A 27,672-nucleotide genomic window follows, 5' to 3' on the forward strand; every position below is an offset into this window, starting at 1 on the left:
CGGACTGTAGGCCAGAGCCCCCCTACTTGATTGCTGCCCCGCCCTGATCAAGGGCCAGGCAAATGGACCTTCTGCTGCTCTGCCTGCCTGACTGTAGGCCAGAGCCCCTACTCGACAGCAGCCCTGTCCTGAATGAGGGCCCGGGGCAAACAGACTCTCTACCGTTGGTCGGCCTGACTGCAGGCCAGAACCATGAACACTGAGCTATTTCCCCTGAACCAAGGTACCCCGGAAGTATCGTAGCCAGGGGCGTGGTCTCCCGCCCAGACGGATGGGGAGGGAGCCCCGAACCCCCTACAGCCTCTCTTTCTACTCGTTCATACTTTTTCTCTAAATATGTCAAAACACAGCACGCTGTTAGGGCCCTGGGCGGGGACGCAGTGGAGCGGGAGGACCTGGGTTCCCCTATCTCCGCCACCGCACCGTCAGGAGTGGCAGCCTACTTGGTTGCTGTCCCGCCCTGATCAAGGGCCAGGCAAATGGACCTTCTGCTGCTCTGCCTGCCTGACTGTAGCACAAGCACGCAACCTTCCCCCAGCCAAACACAGAAAAGTAATACAAAAGAAATGTTCAAAAGGGCCGATGGTGCCAAAAATATACACGACTGGAAACGGGGACGGAGGGCGGGACGTAAACTCTACACGGGGCATGGAAACCTGTCAAAAAGTACATGGTGATAAAAACTATTGAGCGGTTAACTACTCACGTGTCTGGGCAGGTCAGGCGGCCAATGGGGAGAAAGCCATGGTGCGGCATGATGTGTTCCACCCTGCTCCAGGCGGGCTCTGGTGCACCAAACCCCCAGAGTAGGGAGGCTGGCTTTTACTCGCACAGCTGGGCAGCTTCAATGACTGGGTTCTCCCTTGTATGCATCAGTCTCATCCTGTGCAAGAGTGTCTGTAGGCTGGCGCGGGCTGGACGGTGTTTCTTGCAGGCCTTGAGGATCAGCGTGGTCTGCAAAGCCAGGCACCTGACAGAGGACTTGCTGTCCTGCTGCAAGCCTTTGAGGACTAAGATTGAAAGGAAGGAAATGGAGGTCAGAGCCATGGTGCTCTGGAAAGCCCTGGCAGAGTAAGCCAGCGCTGTACCTCTCAGCCCGCGACAAGAAGGCAGCAGGCTGGGAGGCGGGAGGCAGGGGACTAGCAGGAACAACCACCAACCCTCACTAAACATCCCCACTGCCCTCTCACAGCTGGGGGAGCCCCCAGACACAGGCAAGAAGAAACAATGAACCCCATTTACTCACTATTTCTAGGTCTGCCCAGTCCCTGCAGGATCTGATGGCCTCATCCCTGTCTGTATTTATGCTCCCCCTTCCCCCCAGTGCACAGATGGGCACTCAAGCGCAGAGAGGGGGAGATTCACAAAGGGGGCTTGGGCATTGTTAGGCTACGCCTAACTTCCGGTGCCCTGCTGCCCTCCAGGAAATGCCGAGGAGGGAGCTCAGCCATTCTCTAGCTCTGGTTGGGGCCCAGCTGTGAACCTGCTCTGGGAGTGAGGAGCCTGAGCTATGTCACCCACCCCCCCGCCCCAGCCCTTTTCCCCAACAAATGTGGAGGAGACGCTGCTCTGCCCTGCGCTGGCCCAGGGGTCCGGGCACGCAGCAGGGAGGTAGATGACCGGACGTCACCTCAGTCTCCTTTGGAGCAGTGGCTTGACACCAGGCACCCCACGTGGAGGTGACTGCAACAAACCCTGGGCTAGTGAGTGCAAGGCGGGGAGGCAGGACCCCACCTTTGCTGTGTTGCGGGATCGGGGGGGGGGGGGGGGCAATCGTCTGCAAAGGCCAGCCAGCTCAGGCCCAGTTTGGGGATTTGCCAAGCCACAGCTCTGAGGTCAGAGCTAAGTGCCTGGGCACATGCCAACCAGCAGACACCACAGGGTGAGGGGGAAGCTGATCAGGGGTTTGGAGATCTACATTTTGTAACCCTTTGTGGCTCTCGCCCAAGATCACATTGCTGGCGTCAGAGATTGAACCTAGCCTGCGGCCCTGGGCCATTCGTCCCTCTAGCGCTCAGTGCTCAAAGGAGATACCACTCACCGTTGCAGATGGCCTCCAACTTCTCCTGGCTCTGCTGGTCCAGCTGCCGGGCAGTGAGCCCTACACACACAAACAGCTCATCACATCCCTGCGTTCCCAGCGAGGGTGTCAAAGCGTCTGTCACCCTCCAAGCAGTGGGGCTTTCCCCTGCCCCTCACTGTCCAGGACGCACTCCTGAGTCCCCAGGGGAAAGGGCGAGTCCCCAGGGATGGCTGTGGGGCTGGTTGCCAAAGGAGAGCAGAGCGCCTTGAGGTTCCACTACCAAGAGCCCATGGTGGGGTGAGCGTGGGGGGGATGGGGACTGCATGAGGAGCAGTGTGGTTCGAGGGGGCCCATCAGCCGATCAGGGCAGTTTGGGGTGAGCTTGCTCCTGCGGGTTTCTGACACCCCTGAGCCTTCATTCGGCAATCAGGAGCCCAGGGGTTACTTCTCGCTGCCGGCAGGGACTGAGGAGAGCCTGGGACTGGATCCAGCCCCTCTGCTTAAGGGACCCCTCTGCTCTGTGGTTACCTAGAAACCTGATGGCCGCTTCTCTAATGGGAGCCTGCGGGTTTTCCACAAAGGCCATGGCCTGGCAGAGGAAGGTTTCTGCCCTCTCCTTGTAGCACGCCACCTAGGAGCCAGAACAAGGGAGCACAAGGTTATTAAAGGCCTTTCCATCCTGCAGGCCAGGTTCCAGATCTGTGGAGTGTCCTGCTTTCAGCCCTCTTTCCTGTGCCGGGGGGATCATGCAGAGGGACTACAGCCAGGGCCAGGTGTGGTCCCGGGGCTGGGGCTCGGTGTGGGCACTGAGCCGGGCAATGGAGGGCTCCCTCACCAGGCAGTCACAGCCTCGCCAAAGCTCCTTTTTCTGGACATGGGCACTGAGCTGGCTCCACCTTAGGAATTCCACCGCACTCCTGAGGGTGTCCCAACACACCTGCAAAACAAGAGGGGCCGGGGCGAGCCGACAACGGTTACAGGAGCTGGAAACCAGGGCCGTCCCTCGGCATACACGCCTGCATAAGGCACCATGAAATTTGGGGCACCAAATTGCCCCAAATTTCATGGTGTCACTAGGTGGCTGCATGCTGCACATGCAGCAGCCCCAGCTCCAGTGACCCGCCCTATATCTCGGCCAGCCCCGCCGCGGGCTGCGCCCACTACAAAGGGCAGGACCATCCTTGGGGGGGGCCCAGACAACTCCCTCCGCCTTGCCTTTTCCCCTTCCCCCCTGCTCCATCCCCAGCCTGCCCCCATTCCACCTCTTCTCCGCAAGCCTCTTCCCCCAGCGACCCCACACTCACTGGCAGTGGCAGGAAGTGGAGTAACCTGGTCCCAGCCCGCTCTCCTCCAAAAGGATTGCCCTCCGCACTCACCGGCGGTGGGAAGCGGAGTGCTGCGGCTGGGAGCTGGCAGAGTAGAGCGGGCTGGGGCCAGGCAGCTCCGCTTCCCGCTGCTGTCAGTGAGTGTGTGTGTGGGAGGGATCCCTTTCCCCAAACCCCCTCCCTCGAGCCACACAGCTGGAGCCGGGGCGAGGGAAGCAGAGCGGGCTACTCCCAGCTCTCCGCTAATCCCCCAGGCCACTCTGGGCCTGTGGGCCCCCCAAAAGTGGCCCCACACAGCTCCTGCCTCCCAGACCCTGGTGGGGGGGAGGGGGAGCCTGGAAACCCACACAGCCCCACTGCGGGGGGGCTGGATAGGGCACCCAAATGGCTAGGGACAGCCCAGCTGGAAGCCACTAACATAGTTACTGGAGGCCGTGTGTGCTGAACGGTTCCCGGCCCGCGGCTGCTCGCGGAAGGGCGGAGGTTTGGCTAAGGCAATGGCTGGAGACCTGACTCAATTCCCAGCTCTTCCTGCAGGAACTCAGGCAAGTTGCTTTGGCCCAGGGCTACAAAGGGATTTAGGTGCCTAATGCCCATGGGCATTCAATACTTTTGAGGCACTAGGCCTCACGCTGTGCCTTAGTTCCCCACCTCATGGGGGGTAGGAGGGTGAATTCATTACTGCTGGGGGCATTTGGCTCCCAAGTGATGGGGGCCATGAGAGCGAGCGTGTGCACAGGCACCTGGGGCGGGGCAGAGGGGGGGCTTGGGCATGTCATGGCTAGTAAGAGCTGTCCGGGCTGCTTGGCCGAGGGCACATTGGGTCTTGGGCACCATCCGGAGGCTGGGTAGCTCTGCTCCTTGTAGGGACCATGGCCAGGGTTGTGCTCTTCCCACCAGCACAGCCAGGGGAATGTGCGGAGGCTAGTGGCTGTAGGAGTGGTGAGCTGACCCCTCCGCCCACCCATTCTCTCAGCCTGGCTGCAGGGGGGGAGTGTTAGGTTCAGAGGAGGCAGGGAAGACTCAGCAGTTGGGCGGGTCGCCATGGTCATGACGCTACTGGACTCAACGTTCAAGTGTTTTTGAGCACGTGATTGTCACAGCACTGAGCACCTGCCCTCTGCCGGCCAGACCTTTTAAAGGGGGGTGTCACATGTTGGCCCCCCCAACAAATTCCTGGTCACTCTGTGTGACGAAGTGGGACTGTTCTTAATGTTTCCTCTGAATAGTGTGGGGGTGCCTCAGTTTCCCCTAGGCAGTTCTTAAGTATCTAGGGGGTGGAGTAAGGGTGTATGATCATTGCAGAGCCCTAGAGGGCATGTGTGTGCAGGAGTCTGGACACAGAGAATGGCCAACACCCTGTTTCCTGGCAACCGATGGCCTGGGCCCTTCCCCCCCTGCAAGGTGAGAGCTGAAGGGTTGGAGAACAAAGGAATCAGGTGACCACCTGGCCCGGGAAAGGAACAAAGCCCAGAGGAGGAGGGGCTGGAGGGGGTTTTCAGTTTGGGGCTGGCTGGGACATGGAGTGAAGTGCAGACGTGGTTGTCTGGCTCACTGCCCCCCAGAATGGACCCAGCTGAGGGGTCCCGTTCTCTGCACCTGCAAGCTCTGTTTTAGACCATGTTCCTGTCGTCTAATAAACCTTCTGTTTTACTGGCTGGCTGAGAGTCACGTCTGACTGCGAAGTTGGGGTGCAGGACCCTCTGGCTTCCCCAGGAGCCCCGCCTGAGCGGACTCGCTGGGGGAAAGCGCACGGAGAGGCAGAGGATGCTGAATGCTCTGAGGTCAGACCCAGGAAGGTGGAAGCTGTGTGAGCTGTGTGTCCTGAAGACAGGCTGCTCACAGAAAGGCGACTACCCCAGAGTCCTGACTGACTTCATGGGGAGCAGTTCCAGAGCATCGCCCAGGGACTCCGTGACAACTGGTGGCAGCGGTGGGATGTACTGCACCCCGTGGATGGCGCTTCCTGCAGTAAGTGACTGGGGAGCAGTAACACGAAGGGGGATTGCCGAGGACCAGGCCTGCTGAAGGCTCAGAGAGGAGCGGTTTCGGGGGGCGGTTAACCCCTGGGAGTGTGTGACCAGCGAGAAGGACTGTGCAGTAATGGGGTCCCCCTGGGGACTGCAGTGAGCAGTCTCAGGGGCGGAGGAGCCTGCAGCTTGGCCCGGGGAGAGAGAAGGACTTTTGCAGTAACAGGGTTCCCCTGGGGATTGCAGCGAGCAGTCCAAGGGGCGGAGGAGTCTGCAGCTCGACCCTGGCAAAGAGGTGGTGACCTCGAGAAGGGCTGGCACACTAGGGGTTCTCCCTGGAAACCGTGGGGAGCTGAGAACACATGGGCCTGTGAGTCCACAACAACTTAGGAGGAGCGGAGTGATGGCCTGTCACAGTCTCCTTAAGAAGGACATTGTAACCCTGTGCAAAAAGAGAGGGTTGAGCGTTGGAAAGTTCACCAAAGCAGAGTTAATCGTGCAGCTGGAGGAGGATGACCGCTCTAAGGAACAGATTCCTGACCCCAACTGGGGCTATAGCAGGATCTGGGAGCAGCTGGAGTGGGAGCCAGGCATCGTCAAGACTCCTGTCCCCGACCAGACGGGGGTATTCACGATCGGGTTCCCCATCCGGGGATCGAGACGGACGGGATTGGAGCTGAGTCTGAGAGAGCAAGAGGACCGTGGGAGACAGCGAGAGCCCGAGAAAGAGCTGCAGAAGCAGCAGCAGCATGAACTGGCGGTGGTGGGGTGGAGAGGCCTAGGGGACCTCCCCGGGGTGAGTGGGGATAGACCCCGGGGGGCCAGTTCCGCAGGGAACCTCAAGACTAAATTGCTGCCCCTGGTTAAGGATGGGGGGGAGGTGGATGCCCACCTCACTGCCTTTGAGCAGGCTGGAGATTTGAACCAAGGGGACCCTGCGGAAAAGCCCCGGTGTCTAGCTCCCTTGCTGGGTCCCAAGGCCATAGACTCCGTCAGCCAGATGGGTGGGGATGTGGACAGGCTCCCACTCCTGACCCCAACCTATATGTCTGTGTGGAGTTTCCTGGGGCCAGGCCCCTCGGACCTCCAGTGGGAGCAGAAGGTGATGCTCAATGGGGAGACATTCTTGGGGTGGCCAAAGGGCATGGGCTGCATAAACCTTCCCACATGCGGCCTGCGAGTGCTATCGACCACCCCTGACCTAAGGGAGGGCGTGAAACTGGAAGGGCCTGGTGTAACTCCTACCAAGGAATGGGAGAGATGCTGGGGCATCCATGGGAACGTTGGTGGCTTCGAACTTCCCCAGGTCACCGGCTAAAGTGACCCCGCTCAGTTCGATCTCGAAGGGGGGAGAGATGTGACGAAGTGGGACTGTTCTTAATGTTTCCTCTGAATAGTGTGGGGGTGCCTCAGTTTCCCCTAGGCAGTTCTTAAGTATCTAGGGGGTGGAGTAAGGGTGTATGATCATTGCAGAGCCCTAGAGGGCATGTGTGTGCAGGAGTCTGGACACAGAGAATGGCCAACACCCTGTTTCCTGGCAACCGATGGCCTGGGCCCTTCCCCCCCTGCAAGGTGAGAGCTGAAGGGTTGGAGAACAAAGGAATCAGGTGACCACCTGGCCCGGGAAAGGAACAAAGCCCAGAGGAGGAGGGGCTGGAGGGGGTTTTCAGTTTGGGGCTGGCTGGGACATGGAGTGAAGTGCAGACGTGGTTGTCTGGCTCACTGCCCCCCAGAATGGACCCAGCTGAGGGGTCCCGTTCTCTGCACCTGCAAGCTCTGTTTTAGACCATGTTCCTGTCGTCTAATAAACCTTCTGTTTTACTGGCTGGCTGAGAGTCACGTCTGACTGCGAAGTTGGGGTGCAGGACCCTCTGGCTTCCCCAGGAGCCCCGCCTGAGCGGACTCGCTGGGGGAAAGCGCACGGAGAGGCAGAGGATGCTGAATGCTCTGAGGTCAGACCCAGGAAGGTGGAAGCTGTGTGAGCTGTGTGTCCTGAAGACAGGCTGCTCACAGAAAGGCGACTACCCCAGAGTCCTGACTGACTTCATGGGGAGCAGTTCCAGAGCATCGCCCAGGGACTCCGTGACACTCTGTAACAATCTCAGCTGCAGGCTCCATCTCGTGGCCTCACCTGGGACACATTGGGACGCTCATCGTGCAGGAGGAGGAGCAGCGGGACCAGGCTCCGGAGGACGTGCTCCTTCATCTTCCTCCTGCTGGTCCCCCTTACAAGCTCCAGCAGGTGTTTAAAGAGGGTGAGGGAGAGCACCCGGAGTTTGCTGGACTCCTGCAAGAGAGGATGTGGGGAGGAGACGCTGTGACGGTCGTGCCCACCCAGCTGGGTGAGCGCTCACTGTGACAGAGATGTCTGCCCTGCAGGGGGTATTGCTCACTCACCCCCAGTCATACAGGCACAGCTGGGGGCCGCAGTCCCATAGGCATAGCGCCATTGAAGGCAATAGAGATGCAGGTTTCCACCAGCTGAGGGGCTGGCCTGGTAACTTCTTGGCCAGAGAGAGCCGTAAGGTGGGGTGAGACAGCCCCTGGGATCTCACAGCCAGCTCTGGGCACACTGACATCAGCACCCGCCTGTCAAGCCAAGGGGAAACGCTCAGGGCAGAGCAGCATCAGGACAGGGGCGGCAGAGAGGGAGCGATGAGGAAAGATTCAAAGAGCGAAGGGACGTGTGTACTTTGTCCTCCTGCTTTGCGTGCCCGACTCACACTGGTGCTGACCCACAGCGACCCTCTAGCGAGGCCAAGGGGGCCAGGCATGGGGGGCAAATTCCTACACTGGTGTTTGTTCGGGCCACGCACAGGGACCTGGGGGGGATTTAACCAGGAGCAAGGGGTGGTAAATGTGCAGGAGCTCCCAGATAGGGGGCCTTGGAAGCCATGACTGGAAACCACCCAGCCTCCAGGGGCTTGGGGTTCGGCAAGGGCTGCCCCACTCCCACACATGGCTTTCTTGTGAACTCAGGGTCGGCCCCACTTGGTCACATGATGCCTCCTCGCTGCATGGCAGCTGGCAGAGCCGGACCAGTCCAGTGACCTGGGAGGCCGGGCGAGCTGTGCCCAGCAGGGAGAACCAGGAGCAATAGCTGGGGGCTGTAGGGAGGGGCCACAGCTTTCTGGGAGGTGAGGCTGAGGGTAAGGGGGGGAAGCCTGGGGGGGGCAGGTTGACTTGAGCTGTTCTGAGAGTGGCTGAACCTTTAAATGGTGCCCCCCCAATCAGCAGTTACATGTCGCCTCTGGGCACCAGGTTCTAGAGCGGGCAGTTCTCTGAGTGACGTCTGTTGTAAAAGTGTTCATAAGTTCTTTTAGTCTGTTTATCTGATTTGGCTGCGCTCTCCTGTCTGGCCACTTTGGAGACAGGCTCTTGGAACAGTAGTTCTCAGTTGTCTTTCCATCAGGAGCGGGTGCTGGACTAGATGCAGGAGCTGCTCTTGGTGTTGATCTTTAGCTGGGCCTGTGCCACTGCTTAATAAAGAGCGGCTGGGTCCCAGCAGAGTTCGGGAGGGCTGAGGGTAGGATTTAGCGTTGTGAGAGCTGGGGAGGTGGGTGGTCCCTCCAGGAGCCCCCACTGGGGCGTTACCCCTGGAAGGCAGTAATGGATGGGTCCCTTTCTTCCGCCCACTTTGCTGGCTCTCGCCGTGCAGTGGCGGACTGAACATCAGCCTGGTGAACACACTGGCGGGGGCTCGTTTGTGGTTACAAAAGGCCTGGGGAGAACTAGCCCCTCCTTTGATGCTGCCCTGCCATGAGAACGAAGGGGAGAGGAAAGGGCGGTAGCTGCAGAACCTACAGACGGAGCCGTTTCCTTATGGAGCTCACAGGCCAGCTGTGGGATTCCTGGCCAGGGAGGGAAAGGGCAGGATTTTCACCAGGCGACCATCACCTGTTACCCTGGAAACCCGCAGGAGCATTGCGGCACCCTGTGCTGCAGAGGCCCCCTCGCTGCATGTAGGCTCAGGAATGCATGTCCTTCCCCCAAGGGGAGCCTCGTCCCCAGGCTGCCCTGATCCTTGTCAGCAGGCCTGCAGGACACCAGGGTTCCCACCCTTACTGCCATATGCTCTGATGGAGAATGGGGTAGCAGAAGAAGGCGGGAATGGGTTCATGTCATTTACAACAATCCTTTTTCTGGCTAGGACCATAGCATAGGTCCCGCTAGCCCACCCGCCAGCCCCCATTCACACGTCTGTGGCTTGAAGGGTCTCCCGCGGGCCCCCAGGCCTTACATCATGAAAGAACGGCAGGAGTTTCTCAGCCACTCGCACAGCCACGGGGCTGGCGCTCTGCCTGTCCATGCCGGCGAGGATGTCTCTCAGCACGGTGATGGCGTTGGAGATGACGTCCCTGTCTGCCTCGTGTAGCTGCTCCACAATGACTGGCAGTTGATGCTGGAGTTTCCCCACCTGTGTGAAAGGAGGAGCTGCTTTACGAAACACCCTCCAGTGACCCAACAAGCCATTTCCAAAACAACATCTGCCTCCCCTGCAGACAGAGCCACGGGAACTAGGAGTGCAGGGGGTGCTGCAGCACTCCAAGGTTTTTCGCGGGGCTCTGCTCCTGGCCCCACACACAAGGTCCCAGCTGCTGGCCCTGCGCCAACTCCCAGCAGTGGCCCCAGCCTCGGCCCCCTTGCCCCATTCATCTCCCGCCCTCCTGGAGCCATGGCCCTGCTCCTGACCCCAGCTCTAGGGGTGGTGGGGTGTGTGGACAGGTGTAAGGGGGTGCTCAGCACCTCCACTATAAAAAGTCTTCTAGCGCCCCGCCTCCAGATGACATGTTAGAGCCTCAAAGCCCTTGCACAGCCCCAGCTAGGATCGCAGGCAGCGGGGCCGGCTACCTGCAACATAAGCAGCTGCTTCCTTGTACCCCCGATCTCAGGGGGTGGTATTTATTAGCAGGTATCATCTGTGGAAACTTCTCTGCACAACACCTTGACCCCAAACAAATCAAGTGTATTATTGTTATAAGGGTTAGAATAGCACCTCCAGCGCCTATCTGCAATCAGGGCGTGTGCTGGGGGCTTTCCAAGCACAGAAAGAGACATTCCCTGGCCTAGAGCTTACAGGCTAGACACACAAAGGAAGGATTTCTATCCCCGTTGTACAGACATGGAACTCAGGCACAGAGAGGCGACGTGACTCACCCATGGTCACCCAGGGAGTCTGGCAGAGCCCGAAACTGAACTTGGGTTCTCCTGAGTCCCGGGCCTTACAGCCCAGCCTCGGTGAGGGAGCCGATTTTGTCCACGAGTTCGAGGGTTGGTCTGTTACTAAAAGCCAGATTAAATCATTTCTGTATTTGGCTTCTGAACTGTTCAAAGACAGCCACACAAAACCTCAACCGGGATGAGGGGAAAAAGTGTCCAATACAGGCTTACCGGTTCCGGAAGGAAAAATAAAACACAAGCAAGTGAAAACCAGGCTGAGGACATGGAACAATGGGAATGGTGGATAACAAAGAGAATTACAGTCATGCCCTCTCCATGTCTGATCGATTCATCGTCCGGCTTTAATAAACCGGACTGACCTGCTATTCTCAGGGTAAGTAAATTATCATTAGGGAGAGTTGCCTTCAGATGGTCTCCTCTTTGACTAGGCTGCCAGATCTGTGTATTTAAGTCCCAAGGGTTTTCTCTGCCTTCACTATACCGTGTCTATCACACTTGGTATGAGGTCTGAGCAGCAAAAGGCCTTTCTCGAGCTCTTCAGAGGAGCGAGTGCTGCGGGACAGAGCTCTGACGTCAACAGTTAAAACCTACGAGGCTCAAAAAGGGGATTCGTAGAAAAAAATGGTTCCAATTGAAGCAAAATGGCTCTGTCCGGGCGTCCCGGATCACTGGTGTCACCAGCATTCCCTGGAGGTCTAGAGTCCACAGCTCTGCTGCTACTCTAGTGCTAGGGTTCTTTGGATCACACACCCAGAGACGCACCCTGCAGGAGCCAGGCCCTGCCGTGCAGAACAACAGACAAAAGCCAGGCAGGGACTTGCCCAAGGTCACCCAGCACGTCAGTGGCACAGCCAGGAAGAGAAACCAGGGCTCCTGACTCCAGGCCAGGGCCAGGTCCCCTGGGAAGCTTTCAATGACCCCAGCCCTGCATCAGCTCCCTGATGAAGGAGTTGCCAAGACTTTGAAGGAAAGAGCTCAAATTCAGAGGGATCATGGTAAATTGGAGGACTGGGCTATAGACAACAAAAGGAAACTCACCAAAGACAAAAGTGAGGTGCTACATTTAGAGAAGAAAAAGCAAATGCACAGAAACAGAATGGGGGATAACCGGTTGTACTGCTGAGAAGGATCTGGGAGCTGCAGTGGATCACAGCCTCAGCATGAGGCAGCAAAGTGATGGTGTTGCAAAAAAAAAAAAAAAAAAGCAAATGCAATCTTAGGTTCCATTAACAGAGGTATAGTCTGCAAGTCATGGGAGGTGATAGTACCACTCAACTCAGTGCTGGTTAGGCCTCAGCTGGAGTACGGTGTCCAGTTTTGGTCACCAATGTCTACAAAAGCTGTGGAGAAACTGTAATGGATCCAGAGGCGAGTGACAAAGATGATCAGAGGGATGGAACACAAGCCATACGAGCAAAGGTTGAAGGAACTGGCTGTGTTTAGTTTGCAAAAGAGGAGATTAAGGGGGGACGTGCTAATGGTCTTCAGATTCTTCGAAGGCTGCCAAAAAAAAGATGGCAAAAAGTTGTTCTCTCTTGTCACAGAGGGCAGGACAAGAGGGGATGGGTTCAAACGACAGCACTGCAGATTTAGATTAAATCTCAGGAAAACCTTCCTAACTGTAAGAAGAGTAGGACAATGGGACAGACGACTAGGGAGCTTGTGGAAGCCCCTTTGCTGGAGGTTTATAGAAGGAGGCTGGAGCCACCTGTCTGGGCTGGGATAGACACAACAAATCCTGCATCTTGGCAGGGGGCTGGAAGAGCTGACCTTGCGATCCCTTCTCACCCTGCGGTTCTATGAGAGGTGTCCCAGAGCACCAGGAGAGGGTTTCGGCGTGTTCCGCCTCGACTATAGCGCTGGCTAGAGTCACGCTCTCTCTCTTCGGCCCAATGGCGATACCCAGTGGGAGACTGAGAGACACCCTGAGGCCATGGTGAGGACACACGGCGCTCCTTCCCTTGCTGCAGGGGCTGGAACTTACGGCCAAGGGGGCGACACCAGCCTCTTGCTGAGAGACGTCGTGATGCTGGCGCAGCGGCCGCTCCTGCAGCCTGTCGAGCAGCTCCCGTAGGACCTTTCCTGCGGTCTTGGGGTGGGATGTCAGCACCCTCCACATCTCCACAGCAACGCTGCAAAGGGAGAGAGCCGATTTCACCTGGCCAGAGCCCTGCCAGCCTCCAGCACCCACCGCCACCCGCACCCGGCTGAGTCTCCCGCCCACGGCCGGCCCTTTGTTGCCCTCCTGCTGCAGCAAGGGCCCCCACTGCCTGGCGCAGGCTGCATGGGGGCCGGGTCTGAGTGTCAGCCCCGGGGGAGGCCGAGGGCTGCCATATGGGGTTTTGCAGGCTGGCCTGTCTCCACGGCATGTCAGCCTGCAAAACCCTCCAGAACAAGCAGAAGCTCTGCAGGGAGCAGGAGGTCTCTGGAAGGTTCTGCACGCCCCTGTCCCTGGCAGCAGGACCAGTCCGGGGGACCCGGAGCACAACCGTCAGCAGTCCCAGCCCCGTACCTGTCACATGACAGCGAGCAGCCCAGCAGGGTTGTGACCACCTCCTCGCTGTACTGGTTGCCCAGCACGACAAGGGCCTTGAGCAGCTGCTGCTGGGCCAGCGGCTCGCTGATGGAGTCCAGGTTGTGGTAGATGCTCGTCACAGCCTCCGACACCTGGAAGAGAAACGGGGAGATGGGAGCCTTGGCTTCCTCGTGCTCCTATTGATCTGGGGTGTCAGGGACCTGCCCTACCTGACAGCCATCTGCCCTCCCACATCCTCTTCTCCAGCTCCAGGCCTAGAACACAGGGCCAATTCCCGGCCTATCGATTCATAGACTGCAAGACCACAAGCGGCCATGGAGATCACCTAGACTGACCCCCCGCATTGCACAGGACCTGCCCCCCAGTAATGCCGAGCGCCCAGAGACAGAGTCTCCCACGGATGGGCTCCCCCAGCAGGCTGTTCTCACTGCAGCTCTTACCCTCTCCAAGCTTGGGCTGGGGACCCACAGGATCACATGCAGCATGTGCCTGGCCGCCACCGAGTCATGGACGCTGGTGTCTCTCATTCCCTCGATAGCAGTGAGGAGGAAGTCCATGCGCTCGGATGGGTTGAAGTACTTCCCAAACATCTGAAACAAACCTGCCAGTGAAACCCCTTTTGCTGCCCAGTGCGGTTCCAGTCGGACCGAGCAGCCAGGACTGGCCCAGCCAGGAGTGCAGGCAAAGCCCGCTCTGCCGGGACAGGGCTGGGTTACTGCACCTGGGACGCACAGTACCCAGCCAGCAATCAGGAGCTGTCGTGCACGGCACAGGCCAGCGTGGCAGTGCACGGGGGCACAATACTGCACAGCACGGATACACTCTCTAGTGCTCAGCAGGGGCTGGCACTGGTGCGTGGACGCAATGATGCCTTGGAGAGCATTAATCTCTGGGGAAGCTCCCACCACACCTGACAAGGAGCTGGGATCAGGTTTGGATGAGACCCAGTGCATCTTGGGATGTGGCATGGAGGGAGGCATATTGGCCCGCAATAGTAGAAGCCTTGCCAGCAGATTGAGGGAAGTGATTATTCCCCTCTATTCGGCACTGGTGAGGTCACATCTGGCCCCCCACAAGAGAAAGGATGTGGACAAATCGGAGAGAGTCCAGCAGAGGGTAACGAAAATGATTAGCGGGCTGAAGCACATGAATTATGAGGAGAGACTGAGGGAAGTGGGCTTACTTAGTCTGCAGAAGAGCAGAGTGAGGGGGGATTTGATAGCAGCCTTCAACTACCTGTAGGGGGGCTCCAAAGAGGATGGAGCTCGGCTGTTCTCAGTGGTGGCATGTGACAGAACAAGCATCAGTGGTCTCAAGTTGCAGTGCGGGAGGTCCAGGTTGGATATGAGGAAACACTATTTCACTAGGAGGGTGGTGAAGCACTGGAAAGGGTTACCTAGGGAGGTGGGGAATCTCCATCCTTCGAGATTTTTAAGGTCAGGCTTGACAAAGCCCTGGCTGGGATGATTTAGTTGGGGTTGGTCCTGCTATGAGAAGGGGATTGGATTAGATCTGAGGTCTATGATTCTATGAGGTGGAGTGGGCCATAGGCAGGGCTCCGGCCCAGCTGGATGGGGTCAGTCACACGCCTGGGTCTGTCCCTTCCCCCTGACTCCTAGGGTGTTAGGGTGTAGGGTTCTCTCTCCTGATAACTCTGGGCACAACAATCGCAGGAAGCATTGAAAGTAGTTACCATGGCGATATTGCTGGTGTTGGTGAACCAGGTGACCCAGAAGCTGTTCTCCGCTCGCCACTCCCTGAAGACCTGCAGATACTCTGCACTCTGCTTTGCCAGCGTCGTGCCTGAACCAGGGAGGGGAAACAGACAGCAGGCAATATAAATCAGAGGTTAGCTTTGGAAACGGGAATTTTGCAAGGAAGTTTAGAGACAAGTACATCTAAGAAACATACCGTAAATTCAGGCCAATAAACTCCCCCACCCCCCAACAAAACTAAACAAACTAACCCCCCTGGAAGAGTAAAAATAAACCAGGCAGAAGTGCAGCAGCAGTGTGAGGCTCTCCAGTTGATTGCACTGAACGCAGCATGTAGGATTCCCAGCCCTGTGGGCGGGAAGCACATCTGGGCATTTGGCCCAAGGAGCTACTGCCCTCGGAGACCAGGAGGCCAGAGGATCTGAACTGGTGGAGCCAAGGGAGACAGCGAGGTACATAGAGGAGACTTTTAGGGATGCAGTAGCGTGGTCCCACCCCCAGTCTGACAGCCTCTGTGCTGCTGAGGAGGGTGAAAGTTTCTGGGAAGGAGAACATCGAGCTGGAGCAGAGGGAGACGATCCCATAGTTGGGACCCACCTGCCAGATGAAGTCAGGATATCTTCTCACACTGAGGCTGCCCCTCCTGAGGCGGGAAGCCCAGTTACAAAGAAAAGCCAGGTAATAGTAATGGGGGATTCAATCAATAGACATATAAGAAGGTGGATTTGTGATGAGTGGGAGAACCGCATGGTAAATTGCCTGCCTGGTGCAAAGGTTGCAGCTCTCACGAGACATCCAAACAAACTTACGTGCAGTGCTGTGGTATGTAAGCTAATGTTTAAATCGGCCTCTGTACGAGATAGTGAATGTGACAGTGAATTTTATAAAAGTTTCCAGATGTGATCCCTGGCAAGCCTGACTTCAGTATCAGGCAAATTGTTGAAATGATAGGAAAGAACAGAATTATCAGACACATAGGTGAACACAATTTGTTGGGGCAGAGTCAACATGGCTTTTGGAAAGGGAAATCATGCCTCACCAATCTACTAGAATTCTCTGAAGGGGGTCAACAAGAATGTGGAGAAGGGTGATCCAGTGGATATACTGTACTTGGACTTTCAGAAAGCCTTTGACAGGGTCCCTCACCAAAGGCTCTTTACCAAAGTAAGCTGTCATGGGATAAGAGGGAAGGTTCTCTCATGGGTCAGTGGTTAAAAGATAGGAAGCAAACAACAGGACTAAATGGTCAGTTTTCACAGTGGAGAGAGGTAAAGAGCGGGGCACCCCAAGGATCTGTGTTGACACCAGTGTAGTTCAACATAGTCATCAATGATCCAGAAAAAGGGGTAACCAGTGAGGTAGGAAAATTTGCAGATGATACAAAATGACTCAAGATAGTTAAATCCAAAGCAGACTGCGAAGAGCTACAAAGGGACCTCACAAAACTGGGGGACTGGGCAACAAAATGGCAGATGACATTCAATATAGATAAATGCAAACTGGACACCACAATCCCAACTATACATACACAATTATGGGGTTTAAATTACCACTCAAGAAAGAGATTTCGGAGTCATCGTAAAGAGTTCTCCGAAAACATCCACTCACCGTGCAGTGGCAGTTAAAAAAGCCAACAGAATGTTGGGAACCATTAGGAAAGGGATAGATAATAAATCACAAAAATGTCATAATGCCTCGATACAAATCCAGTGTGCGCGCCCACACCCTGAATACCGCGTGTAGTTCTGGTCGCCCCATCTCAAAACAGATGTACCAGAATTGTAAAAGGTGCAGAGAAGGGCGACAAAAATGATTAGGGGTATGGAAGAGCTTCCATATGAGGAAAGATTAAAAAGACTGGGGACAAGTCTACACTTCAACCACTCTATCGCAATAGCTGCACCGGCGCTGTAGCGTTGAAGAGAAGATGGTCCTCTGCCAACAAGCTCTTAATCCACCTCCCGGAGAGGCGCTAGCTATGTCAGTGGGAGGGGTGCTTCTGCCAACAGGGGTGTGGATTTTTCACAGCCCTGAGCAATGGAGTGATAACAATATAGGTCTACAGTGTAGACCTGGGACCATTTAGTTTAGAAAAGAGCTGACTAAGGGGGGATATGACAGAGGTCTATAAAATCATGACTGGTGTGGAGAAAGTGAATAGGGAAGTGTTATTTACCCCTGCACATAACACGGGAACTAGGGGTCACTTTCTGAAATTAATAGGCAGCAAGTTAAAAGCAAAGAAAAGAAGGTATCTCTGCACACAATGCACAGGCAACCTGTGGAAATTGTTGCCGTGGGATGTTGTGAAGACTAAAAGTATAATTGGGTTCAAGATAATTAGGCCATGCAACCCCAGACTCTGCATGACCCTAAACCTCTGACTACCAGAAGTTGGGACTGGATGAGAGGGGATGGATCACTCAAAATTTCCCTTTTCAGTTCATTCTCTCTGAAGCATGAGGCACTGGCCATTATCAGAAGACACAATACTGGGCTAGATGAACTGATCTGAGTCAGTATGTCCATTCTTATGTGAGTTATGAAGAGTAGAATACGGACAGGGGAAGCTAAAGACATCAGGGGAAACTCCATGGCTTGAAGGACTATGGATACTAAAGAGGTTTTTTTAAAAAAGTGTATTAGGAACAAAAGAAATCCTAGCAACGGTGTAGGCTCATTACTAGATGGAGACTGTTTAAAAGGATGCAGAAAAGGCAGAAGTGTTCAATAAATATGTTTCCCATGTTTGGAAACCCCATGTCAATGTATTTAGGAAGGACAAGGGTCTCCAGTGCTCTTACGTTTTTGCCACAGCATGAAGGCGTAGAGGTGGTGAAGTCCCTCCATAGCCGATCGGCAGATCTCCTGCTCCTGCTCAGCACTGCACAGGGTGAGACAGCCCACCAGCTGGCCCAGGACTCTGAACTCCTCCACTCCCTGACGGAGAGAGGGAGCAAGGGGAGTCACTCGCCCCTGCAGGCCCAGCGCAGCATGTCCCCCTGGCATTGCACTAGCAAGGGTCTAGAACCGGGGGAGGCAGAGCCCAGCGCAGAGAGACTGGGGACAATGAGAGCAGGAGAAGCCATGGGGCCCATCATCAGGGACTGAGGGAAGCTCAGCAGGGACGGGAAGTCTGGGTAGCAAAGTCAGCAAACGTTGCCCTCGAGTGGGGACCTGGGTAAGGAATGAACTAACGTCCAGTCTCCATCTCAAGGGCAAGCTCCTAATCCCAGCCCCTTCTCCCATCCCCCTCCCTCCACTGACCTCAGGTCCAGGAGCGTGAGGTCACCTTGGACTCCTCTTCTCTGCATTCCACCTCTCTCACTCCATCCTGGAGTTCCCCACAACCCCCACTTTCTGCGCCGCACCCAGCCTGCCGGCTCTCTCCTGCTGGCTCTCTCCTGCAGCCTTGTCCTCTAGCCTCCCCCTCCTGCAGCCCCTGCACTCGCTCCCTGCTCTTCCCCACGTCGCACCAAGCCCCTTGCCCTCCTCTCCTGGGGTCTGCACGACCTCCCCTGACCCACTCCCCATTGCTCTGGCTCCTTTGGCCCCTCCCATCCCTTTCACTGTGTCCCCTCCCACCTCCCTCCTTCTCTTCTGCTGCCCCAGCCTCTGGGGGCATATCATCCAAGCGCCCCGCTTCAGCTGCTGGCGGGGAGGCCCTGCCACAGGGGGGATGGAGCAGCTGGAGCAGCTCAATGGCCCTGAGCACCCAAAGCAGGGGGTGTTCATCTGGCAGCCTGGCAGGAGCTGATGCCAAAGCATCCCGGGGGCAACTGACAAAGGGGGTGAAGAGACACCTGGGTTCAGATGGTGCTCTCAGGGTGATCCTGTGTAAATCCGCTGACCCTGCAGAGCAGACTTTGGTCCTAGGGGAACAGCGGGGAGAGTCCTTGGAGATAGAATTATGGGGCTCCACCCAAGGCCCACTGGAGTCAGAGGACAGACCTGTCCACATCAGGACTCATTAGGTTGGACTCCTACCAAGGATCTTGCTGAGTCACTATTCCAGGCCCAGGTTTTCCCTGCCAGGGAGTGCTGCACCGTGAGGCTGCTCAGTGCAGTTAGGAGACGGCCAGAGTCACAGGCTGCTCACCTTGAATTTGTGTTGACCGGAGATGAATTTGGTCAGCCAGGTGATTCTTCCCACTGCCCTCAGCCGCACATGCACCTCCTTGGATGCGGTCCAGGGGAGCAGGACCTGAGAGAAACAGATTGGGACAAATTGCGAAGGAGAAGGACCAAAAAATAGCACAAGCACATAGAGTGAAAATCAGAAAGGCTAAGGCAAAAATGAGTTCTAACTGGCAAGGGACATAAAAGGCAATCAGAAGCAGCTCTGTAAATGCATTAGGAGAAAGACAAAGGAAAGTGTGGGGCCACTACTCAGCAGGGAAGCAGAGCAAATAATGGATGATACAGACAAAACCAAGGTGTGTAATGCCTTTTTTGCTTCAGTTTTCACTAAAAAGGTTAATGGCGACTAGATGATGAACACAATATTAACAACAGGGGGGAAGAAATACAGGCCAGAGTAGGGAGAGAACAGATAAAAGACAATTTAGGTCAGTTAGATGTATTCAAGTTGGCAGAGCCTCATGATATTCACAGGAGATGGAGCTAGACAAAGCAATCTCTGAACCTTTAGGAGGGCTGAAGGTCCCAGAGGACTGGAGAAGGGCAGCCACAGAGCCTGTCTTCAGAAAGGGGAACAAGGAGGCCCCAAGGAATTATCCACCTGTCAGCCTATCTTTGGTACCCAGAAAGATTATTGAAGAAATTATTAAAGAGTTTGTAAGAACCTAGAGGAGATAATAGGGTGATAAGGAATAGCACCATGGATTTGTCCACAACAAACCATGCCAAACAAATCTAACTTCCTTCTTTGACCGGGTTACTTGCCTAGTGGATGGAGGGAGGCCGTATGTGATGATGTATATCAAGTTTTGTAAGGCTTTTGACACAGTTCCACAAGACATTCTCATAAGCAAACTAAGCCAATATGATCCAGATGAGACTGCTCGAAAGTGGGCGCACAACTGATGTAAAAGCAATCCTCAAAGAGGAGTTATCACTGACTCGCTGGCAAACTGGGAGGGTGTCTGAAGTGGGGTCCCCCAGGGGTGTGCCTGGGTCCAGTACTGGTCAATATTTTCATGAAGAACTTGGTTAACAGAGAGGAGAGTATGCTTGTCAAGTTGGTGGATGACACCAAGCTGGGGAGAGTTACATGCACTTTGGAGGACAGATTAGAATTCAGAATGCGCTTGCCAAATTGGAGAGTTGGTCTGAAGTCAACAAGATGAAATTCAGTCAAAACCAATGTGACGTAACGCACTTAGGAAGGAAAAATCAAATGCATAAAAAGAAAGTGGGGGATGACCGGCTAGGTGGCAGGACTGCAGAAAAGGATCTGGGGGTTATCGTGAATCTCACACTGAATAGGAATCAAGAGTGTGATGCTGTTATTAAAGAGGGAAATGTCATTCTGAGGTGTATTAGCTTGGAGCACTGTGTCCAGTTCTTGGCACCCCGCTTTAAGAAAGATGTGAACAAACTGGGGCCCGTCCAGAGGACAGCAACAAAAATGATCAGCGGTTTAGAAAACCTGACCTATGAAGAAAGGGTGAACGACTTGGGCATGTTTCGTCTTGAGAAGACAGAGGGGGCACCTCCTAACACTCTTCAAATATGTTAAGGGCTGTTTTACAGAGGATGGTGACTAATTGTTCTCCACGTCCCCTGAAGGTAGGACAAGAAGTAATGGGCTTAATCTGCAGCAAGGGAGATTGAGGTTAAATATTCGGAAAAAGTCTGAGGGTGGCTAAGCACTGGAACAGGTGACCTAGGGAAGTGGTGGACTCCCCATCATGGACGTTTTAAAAAAAACAGGCTGAACAAACACTCCTCAGGGACGGTCGAGGAATGTTTGGCCCTGCGTCAGTGCAGAGGGTGGAGTAGATGACCTCTTGAGATCCCTTCCAGCCCTGCACTTCTGTGATTCCCTCTTCCCAAGCTCTGGGATCGAGAAGACCGAATATCTGCTGAGGACATTTCCCTCTTTTTGGAGCACAAACCACCCACAGAATCGACTTCCTGTGGCCGCAGAACTAGAACGTTGGGGGAATCTAGCTCTGGGCTCTGGCCAGTATGGTGAACACAGATGAATCCCGGGGTCAGATGAGGCTCAGTGGAGAATACGGCAGATCCCACACTCCTGCACCCCCACCCAATGCAGAGGTTTTTCATATATAGCGGGGGCACTTGGTCCTCCAGCCCAAGAACCTTTGTATAGAACGTACTCTGAGGAGCAGAAGGCACGGGGGTGTCCCATGCTTGGGATTAAATGAAGCCTTGGTCCCAGAGCCCCACCCCAGCTACAGGACTCGTCCCCTTCCTGCCCCCATGCCTCCACACCTCCACGATGTTTTGCAGCACCCCAAGGTTGGGCTTCTCATCCTCGCACACCAAGGCCTTCAGCAGCTCATCCATGGTGTTCAGAGTCTGCGTGCAGAGCAGAGGAGAAACCACAGCAAGTGGCGTTACCCAGCCAGGCGACGAACCAATGCCCTGGCGTGCGACACGCCCCAGGCCATGGCAGTCCCTGCTATTCCAGCTCACCCACTCACTTGTACCCGCAGGGGACCTACTGCAAACTCCTCCTGGCAACAGGAGCCCACCCGCTTTTGTTGTCCCCAGGGAGGCCACTGCACATAGTTGAACGCATTAGAAGAGTCAGGAAGGACTCCGCATTTGAGGGGGAGGGGAGATTTCCAGCCAAGCTTCACTTTCCCTGGCCTGTGTGCGTCTCAAGCATCTGATCTCAGGCCTGTGCCCCCAGCCATGCACTGGGGATGAATGTGCTTGTGAAGGGAGTGTCTGTTCCCCACTAATTGCCGGTGCCTGTGAAGGATAAATGCCTACTACTGCTACCCTATGAGGGAGTTACTCCTTTATCTGAGGCGGTGGGGCTTGTGCTTTGGTACTGCAGGTCCTGAGCTGAAGTGCTGCCAAGGAGCTGTGATCATTACACTGTTATGCCAGCGCCAGGTAACCCAGGGGGCAGGGACACAAGTGACTTGCAGGATTCCCCCTCGGTTTGGGGCGGCTCCTCATGGCTAGTTTGGGGCTTACGTTGTTGTAAAGAGCAGCCTCCACGCCCTGGTTGGTCTCTGCTGGAGGCAGGGAGAAGACGCTGGAGAAGCAGACAGTGAGCAGGCTGGATAGCTCCGTTCCCCTCAGCAGTGGCTTCACTTTGCTAAGAGAAGAGACGCGCGGATTGGAGGGCTGAGGCGAGACTGATGCACTAATGTTGGCCTCAGGCTCCCAGGACATGATGGGCAGGCTTCTGGGAAGCTGAGAGCCGGGCGCCAGCGGCACTGAGAGAGAGCCCCCCATGGCGCAGGCTGTGCCCAGGCTGTGCCCAGCCTCTGAGCCACAGGGAGTCGCTGAGCTGCCGGTGGGATGCAGCTGGCACAGCTGGCGGCGACTCCGGTGGCTCCGCTCCGGCAGTGCCCAACTGCCCCTCTTCCCCCGGAGCCATCGCCTGCGGGTCCCAGAAGGGACCAGTCCAACCCCCTTGCTCCCTCCCCCACATCTTCACACGGCCACTTGGAGAGGTCGCCAAGCACCGAAGGATCCTCCACCACCAACCCACGGGTGCCACGTGCCTGGGGGAATCGGAAGATGGGGGAGGAGCAGAGGGGGCAATGCCCTGGAGAACTGGCCACGCCAAGAGGCTGGCGTGTCTGGCTGCACACAGCACTAGCTGGGGCTGCGCGGGCAGGCCGGGTACCTCAGCTCCATGATGGCGAGCATCGCTTGCTGACGCACCCTGCTGGTCAGGGAGTCGACGGACTCAAGATCAATCAGCTCCTGGGGAGACAATGTGGGGAAGTGCCAGCCGGGCTCCGAGCTCCCGTAAGGCTCCGACTGGGGAGCAAAGCGCAGGGCCTGCAACACGTGGCCTCGGCAGACAGGTCATCCTACTGTGGGCTTGACGGTGTGCAGGGCTCCAGCTGGGGAGTGCAGTGCAGGGCCTGTGGTCAGTGCCCCAGCGTCACGCACCAGTGCACTGCAAAGGCTCCATCAGCATTAGCACCCAGGGACTCCACCTGAGATCAGGCTCCTTGTGCCAGGTGCTGCACACACACGGTGAGAGCCAGTCCCTGCCCCAGAGAACTCACGAGCTAACTGGATGAGACAAGGCATGGGAGGGAAACTGAGGCACAGAGGGGGAAGTGCTTTGCCCAAAGGTCTCACTGAGGAACTGAGCCCCAGCCCACTGGACCACCCACCAGCGCACGCTGTCCCACGTTCAGGGAAGGGAGGTAAGCTCCGGAAAGCTTTCTGCAGCGCCGCAGAGCAAAGACTTTCCAAATCTACGGAGCAGATTTGTTGCTAGTTCCCTAGTGGGCACTGACTGCGGAGTGTTGGGGTTCTGTGCAGGGAGACTGGTGTATACAGAGCGACCTGGTGACTTGGGAAGCTGGGTGCAAGGGAACAATCTACGTTTCAATACAGTGACATGTTCAGGAACAAAGAACGCAGGCCACACTCACAGCATGGGGGGCTCTAACCTGGGAAGCGGTGACTCTGGAAAAGACTTGGCAGTCATGGTAATCAGGTGCACAGGAGCGCCCAGTGCGAGGCTGGGGCCAAAAGGGCTTATGCCATCCTGGGCTGTGCAAACAGGGCAATCTCCAGTTGTTAGAGAGGTTATTTTCCCTCGGTATTTGGCAGTGGTGCGACCTCTGCTGGGATCCTCTGTCCAGGTCTGGTGCCCACAATTCAAGGAGAATGTTGATAAATTGGAGAGGGGTCAAAGAAGAGCCACAAGAGTGACTGAAGGACTGGGAAACATGCCTTATAGTGAGAGACTCCAGAAATCAATCAGTTCAGCTTCACAAAGAGAAGGTTACAGGGTGCCTTGATGACAGTCTGTAAGTATCTACACAGGGAGCAAATGCTTGATAATGGGCTCTTCAGTCTAACAGACAAACGTCCAACACGATCCAGCGATTGGCAGTTGAAGGTAGACAAATCTGCAGAGCTCTCCAGGCCAATCACTAAACCCGCCAAGTAACATAGCCCGAGTGTGTGTTTTACTCACCTTTATCTTCTCCACAAGGAGGGCTTTGCAGAGAAAAGCTGCCAGGTTTTGTTCTGGGTGCCTCGTGAGGGCGGCCCTGCTGATGGTGATGACACGATCCAAGAATTCAAGTTTCTTGGCCTCCTCCTATGCACCGCAGAGATTAGACAAAAACAGGAAGGTTAGCGTGGAAAGGAGCTGCCAGTGGGAGAGATGTCAGAAAGCTTCCCCCCAGCGCTGCTCAGGCTTTGATATGCCGAAGGCCAGAAGGCCATTCATCTCTCAACAGGAGTGACTATGTGGGGAGGGCAGGGCAGCTCTGTGTGAAACCAGAGCAGAGAGGGAGCAGATCTCACGGGGTAGGTGTCCAAAGAGGAACTGCAACATGGGGGCTAAGCATCCAGACAGTCTTACTGGGGGGCTTGCTAGAGTGGGAGGAACATCTGGGTGTGACACCCTGACACCCCAATATTCGCCACTGTCATATAATTAGGATATGTTTGGTACCAAGTATGTCTTGTAAGGTATCAGTCTAAAAGTCTTTATCTGCTAGACATTACTGTCTCATTGGATTGCATGTGCTATCGTTGTATGTGACGTTCTGAAGTTCAGCTGTGTATGTGTTCCTGAAAAACACTGTGAGGTTCAAAACAGCCTTTCAGGTAGAACAGGAAAAAAGCCAAACACTGGCTCCTGGAGGAAATGCACAAGCATTAGGGCTACCCCAGGAACTGTGTGCAATAGAAACCTCCCCGAGATAACGCGACACAACGGGACTTGTTGGACCCAGGTCACAGCAAAAGAGTTTTCCATCAGGTGGGAAGAGAAGATAAAAGGGGAACAATAACATCGCAGGGGGGACGGGACGGGACCTCAGACTCCCTGCAATAAGATACCTGGAAACACCTGAGAGACAAAGATTGAACCATGAGAAGTGATGGTCCTAGGCTAGAGAGAGAGATTCCTAGCCTGTGCAAGAAAACCTGGGAAATCCAAGCTGCAAAACCAAGGCAGCTTCTGCCTTAAGAATCTGCCAACCTGTTTATCACTCGGGGAGAATTTGCTAATGGATATCCTATCTATCTGGTGTGTAAAGCTTCGTTTGTGTGTTTTCTTTATTTACTAGGGTAATCTGCTTTGTTCTGTTTGCTATCTCTTCTAACCGCTTAAAATCTACCTCTTGTAGTTAATCATCTTGTTTCTTGTTTATACCACAACCCAGTTTGTAGTATAAATTAGTAACTGGGAGGAGGGGCAAAGAGTTGTTCATACCTCTCTCGACATCGAGGGAGGGGGCGAATGTCATAAAACCTTTGGGTCCGTACTCCAAAGGAGGTGGGCACCAGAGAACTGGGACAAGGCCCTTCAGCTGAGTCTTCCCAGAGCTGATCTCAGTGTCTGTGTCTTTCTGCAGCTGGGTGTGGCCCTGCCTGTGTGTATGGCTGGAAGAGGCTTGTGAGCCGAGCCCAACAAGACAAGGTAACGGGGGCCCAGGCTGGCAGAACAGGTGGGCTCAGTGATAAGCCAGTACATCAGGTGGCACCTCAAAGGGGGGCAACCCATCATGCTGGGGACTGGCCAAATCCAGTGGGCAAGGGGCATGGTGGGTGCCTTTTGTAACTCAAGAGAGGATGTTTTTAAGATGCTCTAGTTTAAACAGGAATTATTTGGGGGCAGGTCTCTGGCCTGTGTTATACAGGAGGTCACAGTGGTCCCGTCTGGCCTTAGAATCCATGCCTCATCCGGAGAAGGACGGATACTGCATGTGGACAGGGCAGTAGCTGACAGATCAGAGGAGGGCTCTTGGTACCTGTTCATTGCCCTTGAGAAAGGCGTTGATGTAGTCTAGGGTGTCTTTCTCCTGCGAGTCTGGCCCCATAAAGCAGGAGGCATTCCCAGGTGATGGTGAATCTGATCAAAGACAGAGCAGTGGTAATACCTGGGGCTTGCAAGCTGCAGGCTGGGTGACAGAGATCTTAGCAGAAACCCTTGCCCCCCGCTCCCACCCCAGCAGGGTAGCAGCCCCGATGCACAACAGGGTCTGGAACAGCATTCCCTGGTTTCCCCAACTCTTTGCTGCTCAGCCCAGCAAAGATCCAGTCAGAGCCCTGGTTCCCAGCGGCCACCCGACTTCCCCGCCGCACCCAGCATGCAGGCTGAGCCTGGGGATTTGGGGAGCGCCACACCTGGAAGGAGGCATGATGTCAGGCTATGAGTGGTATCCCCGCTCTCCGGGCCATTGCTGGAGGGGGCAGAGGGACTGGCAGTGAATCGCTCTGCTCCCCGCTGCGGGAGAGGGAGGAGCTACCCAGTCTGCGCGGGATACGGGGACCCAGGGCCTGCCCGTTCTGCTTCCTCTGACTGCCTCTCCTGCCATGGACAGCCACGGGGTGTAATCTGGGCAAGCCCTGGGCTCCCATCATCAACCCCCCCACCCAAATGCCCTGTGCTGTGCCATGCGTCACCCCCCTGCAAAGGAGCCAGCAGATGGGGCTGCAACATCAGGGGGCATCTCATGCTTTGGCCGGCACCCTGCAATCCTAGGCTTAACAACCCACCGTGCACAGAGCATCCCCTTCGACTGGTGGAAAACATCTTCCAACCCTGTGTGTGACGGATCGGGGTGGGCAATTCAGTCAGTCTCCACCTGATGCTTCTGCTGCCGCCCCTAATGCCCCGATCAGATGTAGGGGCTGCAGCTGCTGCCAGCAGGAGGGGCCATTCCCCCCTGCCTGGGTTTTCCTGTCTCTCCATCTCATGGCAGCCCAGAGTTGTACAAAGGTGATAGAGTCTTCTCCCGCCACTGACACCCTGGTCTCGCAACCCCAACCCCCAGAGGGGCAAGCCCCACCGCAATGCAGGGCCATGGCCCCTGCCATTTTTGCAGCCCCCTCCGCCCACCCAGGAGGCACCCACTCACCAGCATGGAAGGGCTGAGGCACACACAGCTCCTGCTGCTGCTGTGGGCTCTTCTGCGGACTGTTCCTTCGAGGAGGTCTCGTCTCCTCCCAGGCAAGGATGGGCTTCAAGGGGACCTTGCGGACTTCCTCAGCCATCCTGCAAGAAGCCAGGACAAGGCATTGCTTGTGAGGGATGAGAGGCGACTGCCCCGTTCAGCATCAGAGCCAGTCCACGTATTGCTATTCCACCAGTGCCTACAGCTGCCAGCAGGGAAACAAGCCAATGGATGTGCTCAAAGTCACCCAGGCAGTCAGCAGTACAGGCAGGATTAGAACCCAGGTCTCCGGACTCCCAGGCCCATCCCGCAGGCCAAACAGCCTCCCCCGGGTCACTCCCGCCTCTCCTTCTGCTGGTTCACAAACTGCCCAGCAGACAGGCTGCATCCAACCACTCAGGATTCTTCCTGCCCAGGGAAATTACCCTGATCCCTTCCCCCAGGAATATTGGGGCCGTGGCAGGTCCCAGGTGGGGGAGGGAAGCGGGGTGGGGTGCGGGGGGCGGTCTGGTGAGCAGCAGGAGTTGCTCTGACACCACCGTGAAGGGGAAGGAGCAGAAGGCGGGAGAGCGGCAGGCAGGCAGGCTGTGCCGGGGCAGAGCTTTGTGGCGATTTCGCAGCTCGTCTCTCCAAGGCCTGTATGGCAGCAGCCGCTGCAGAGAATCCCAGGCCTGATTCCCCCCACGCTGGGTCTCCTGAATGGCCCCTGCCCTGGGGGGCTCCATTCCTCACCCAGTGTCAACTGCTGACTCTGCAGCAGCTGCACGGCAGGCGTCCTAAGGCACCTCTAGTCCTCTCCAGAGCTCAGGGGGACTGTCCTGGCATCGGACTGTCCTGGTGAATGGAACAATGGCTCCAGGCAACCGGAGAAT

At 55.9% G+C, this 27,672-nt stretch overlaps 1 protein-coding gene across 1 annotated transcript; it reads right to left on the reverse strand.

Moving 5' to 3' along the window:
• Window positions 1–627: 627 nt before the first annotated feature.
• LOC125629069 (maestro heat-like repeat family member 5) lies at window positions 628–26,900 on the reverse strand. Its single transcript, XM_075122674.1, has 18 exons — window positions 26,765–26,900; window positions 25,655–25,755; window positions 23,866–23,991; window positions 22,549–22,628; window positions 21,888–22,011; window positions 21,171–21,257; window positions 18,850–18,954; window positions 17,555–17,690; window positions 14,729–14,838; window positions 13,476–13,625; window positions 13,012–13,166; window positions 12,484–12,631; window positions 9,559–9,735; window positions 7,450–7,605; window positions 2,859–2,960; window positions 2,552–2,654; window positions 2,042–2,101; window positions 628–1,010 (listed from the first exon to the last, which is right to left on the reverse strand). Exons 1-18 carry the CDS (start codon window positions 26,898–26,900, stop codon window positions 823–825), a joined length of 2,244 nt encoding a protein of 747 aa, XP_074978775.1. The 3' UTR covers window positions 628–822.
• Window positions 26,901–27,672: the final 772 nt, after the last annotated feature.

Source organism: Caretta caretta, chromosome 23 (assembly GCF_965140235.1).
Source record: "Caretta caretta isolate rCarCar2 chromosome 23, rCarCar1.hap1, whole genome shotgun sequence".
In the NCBI taxonomy this organism is placed as follows: Eukaryota; Metazoa; Chordata; order Testudines; family Cheloniidae; genus Caretta; species Caretta caretta.

What these genes read in the sequence shown, in the direction of transcription:
- LOC125629069 (XM_075122674.1), bottom strand. Translation starts at nt 26,900, where the DNA reads ATGGCTGAGGAAGTCCGCAAGGTCCCCTTGAAGCCCATCCTTGCCTGG. An exon ending in GCCTCAGCCCTTCCATGCTG is followed by an intron (nt 25,756 to 26,764) that starts GTGAGTGGGTGC and finishes GTCTTTGATCAG; the next exon opens with ATTCACCATCACCTGGGAAT. An exon ending in TCCTTGTGGAGAAGATAAAG is followed by an intron (nt 22,629 to 23,865) that starts GTGAGTAAAACA and finishes TTGTCTCCCCAG; the next exon opens with GAGCTGATTGATCTTGAGTC.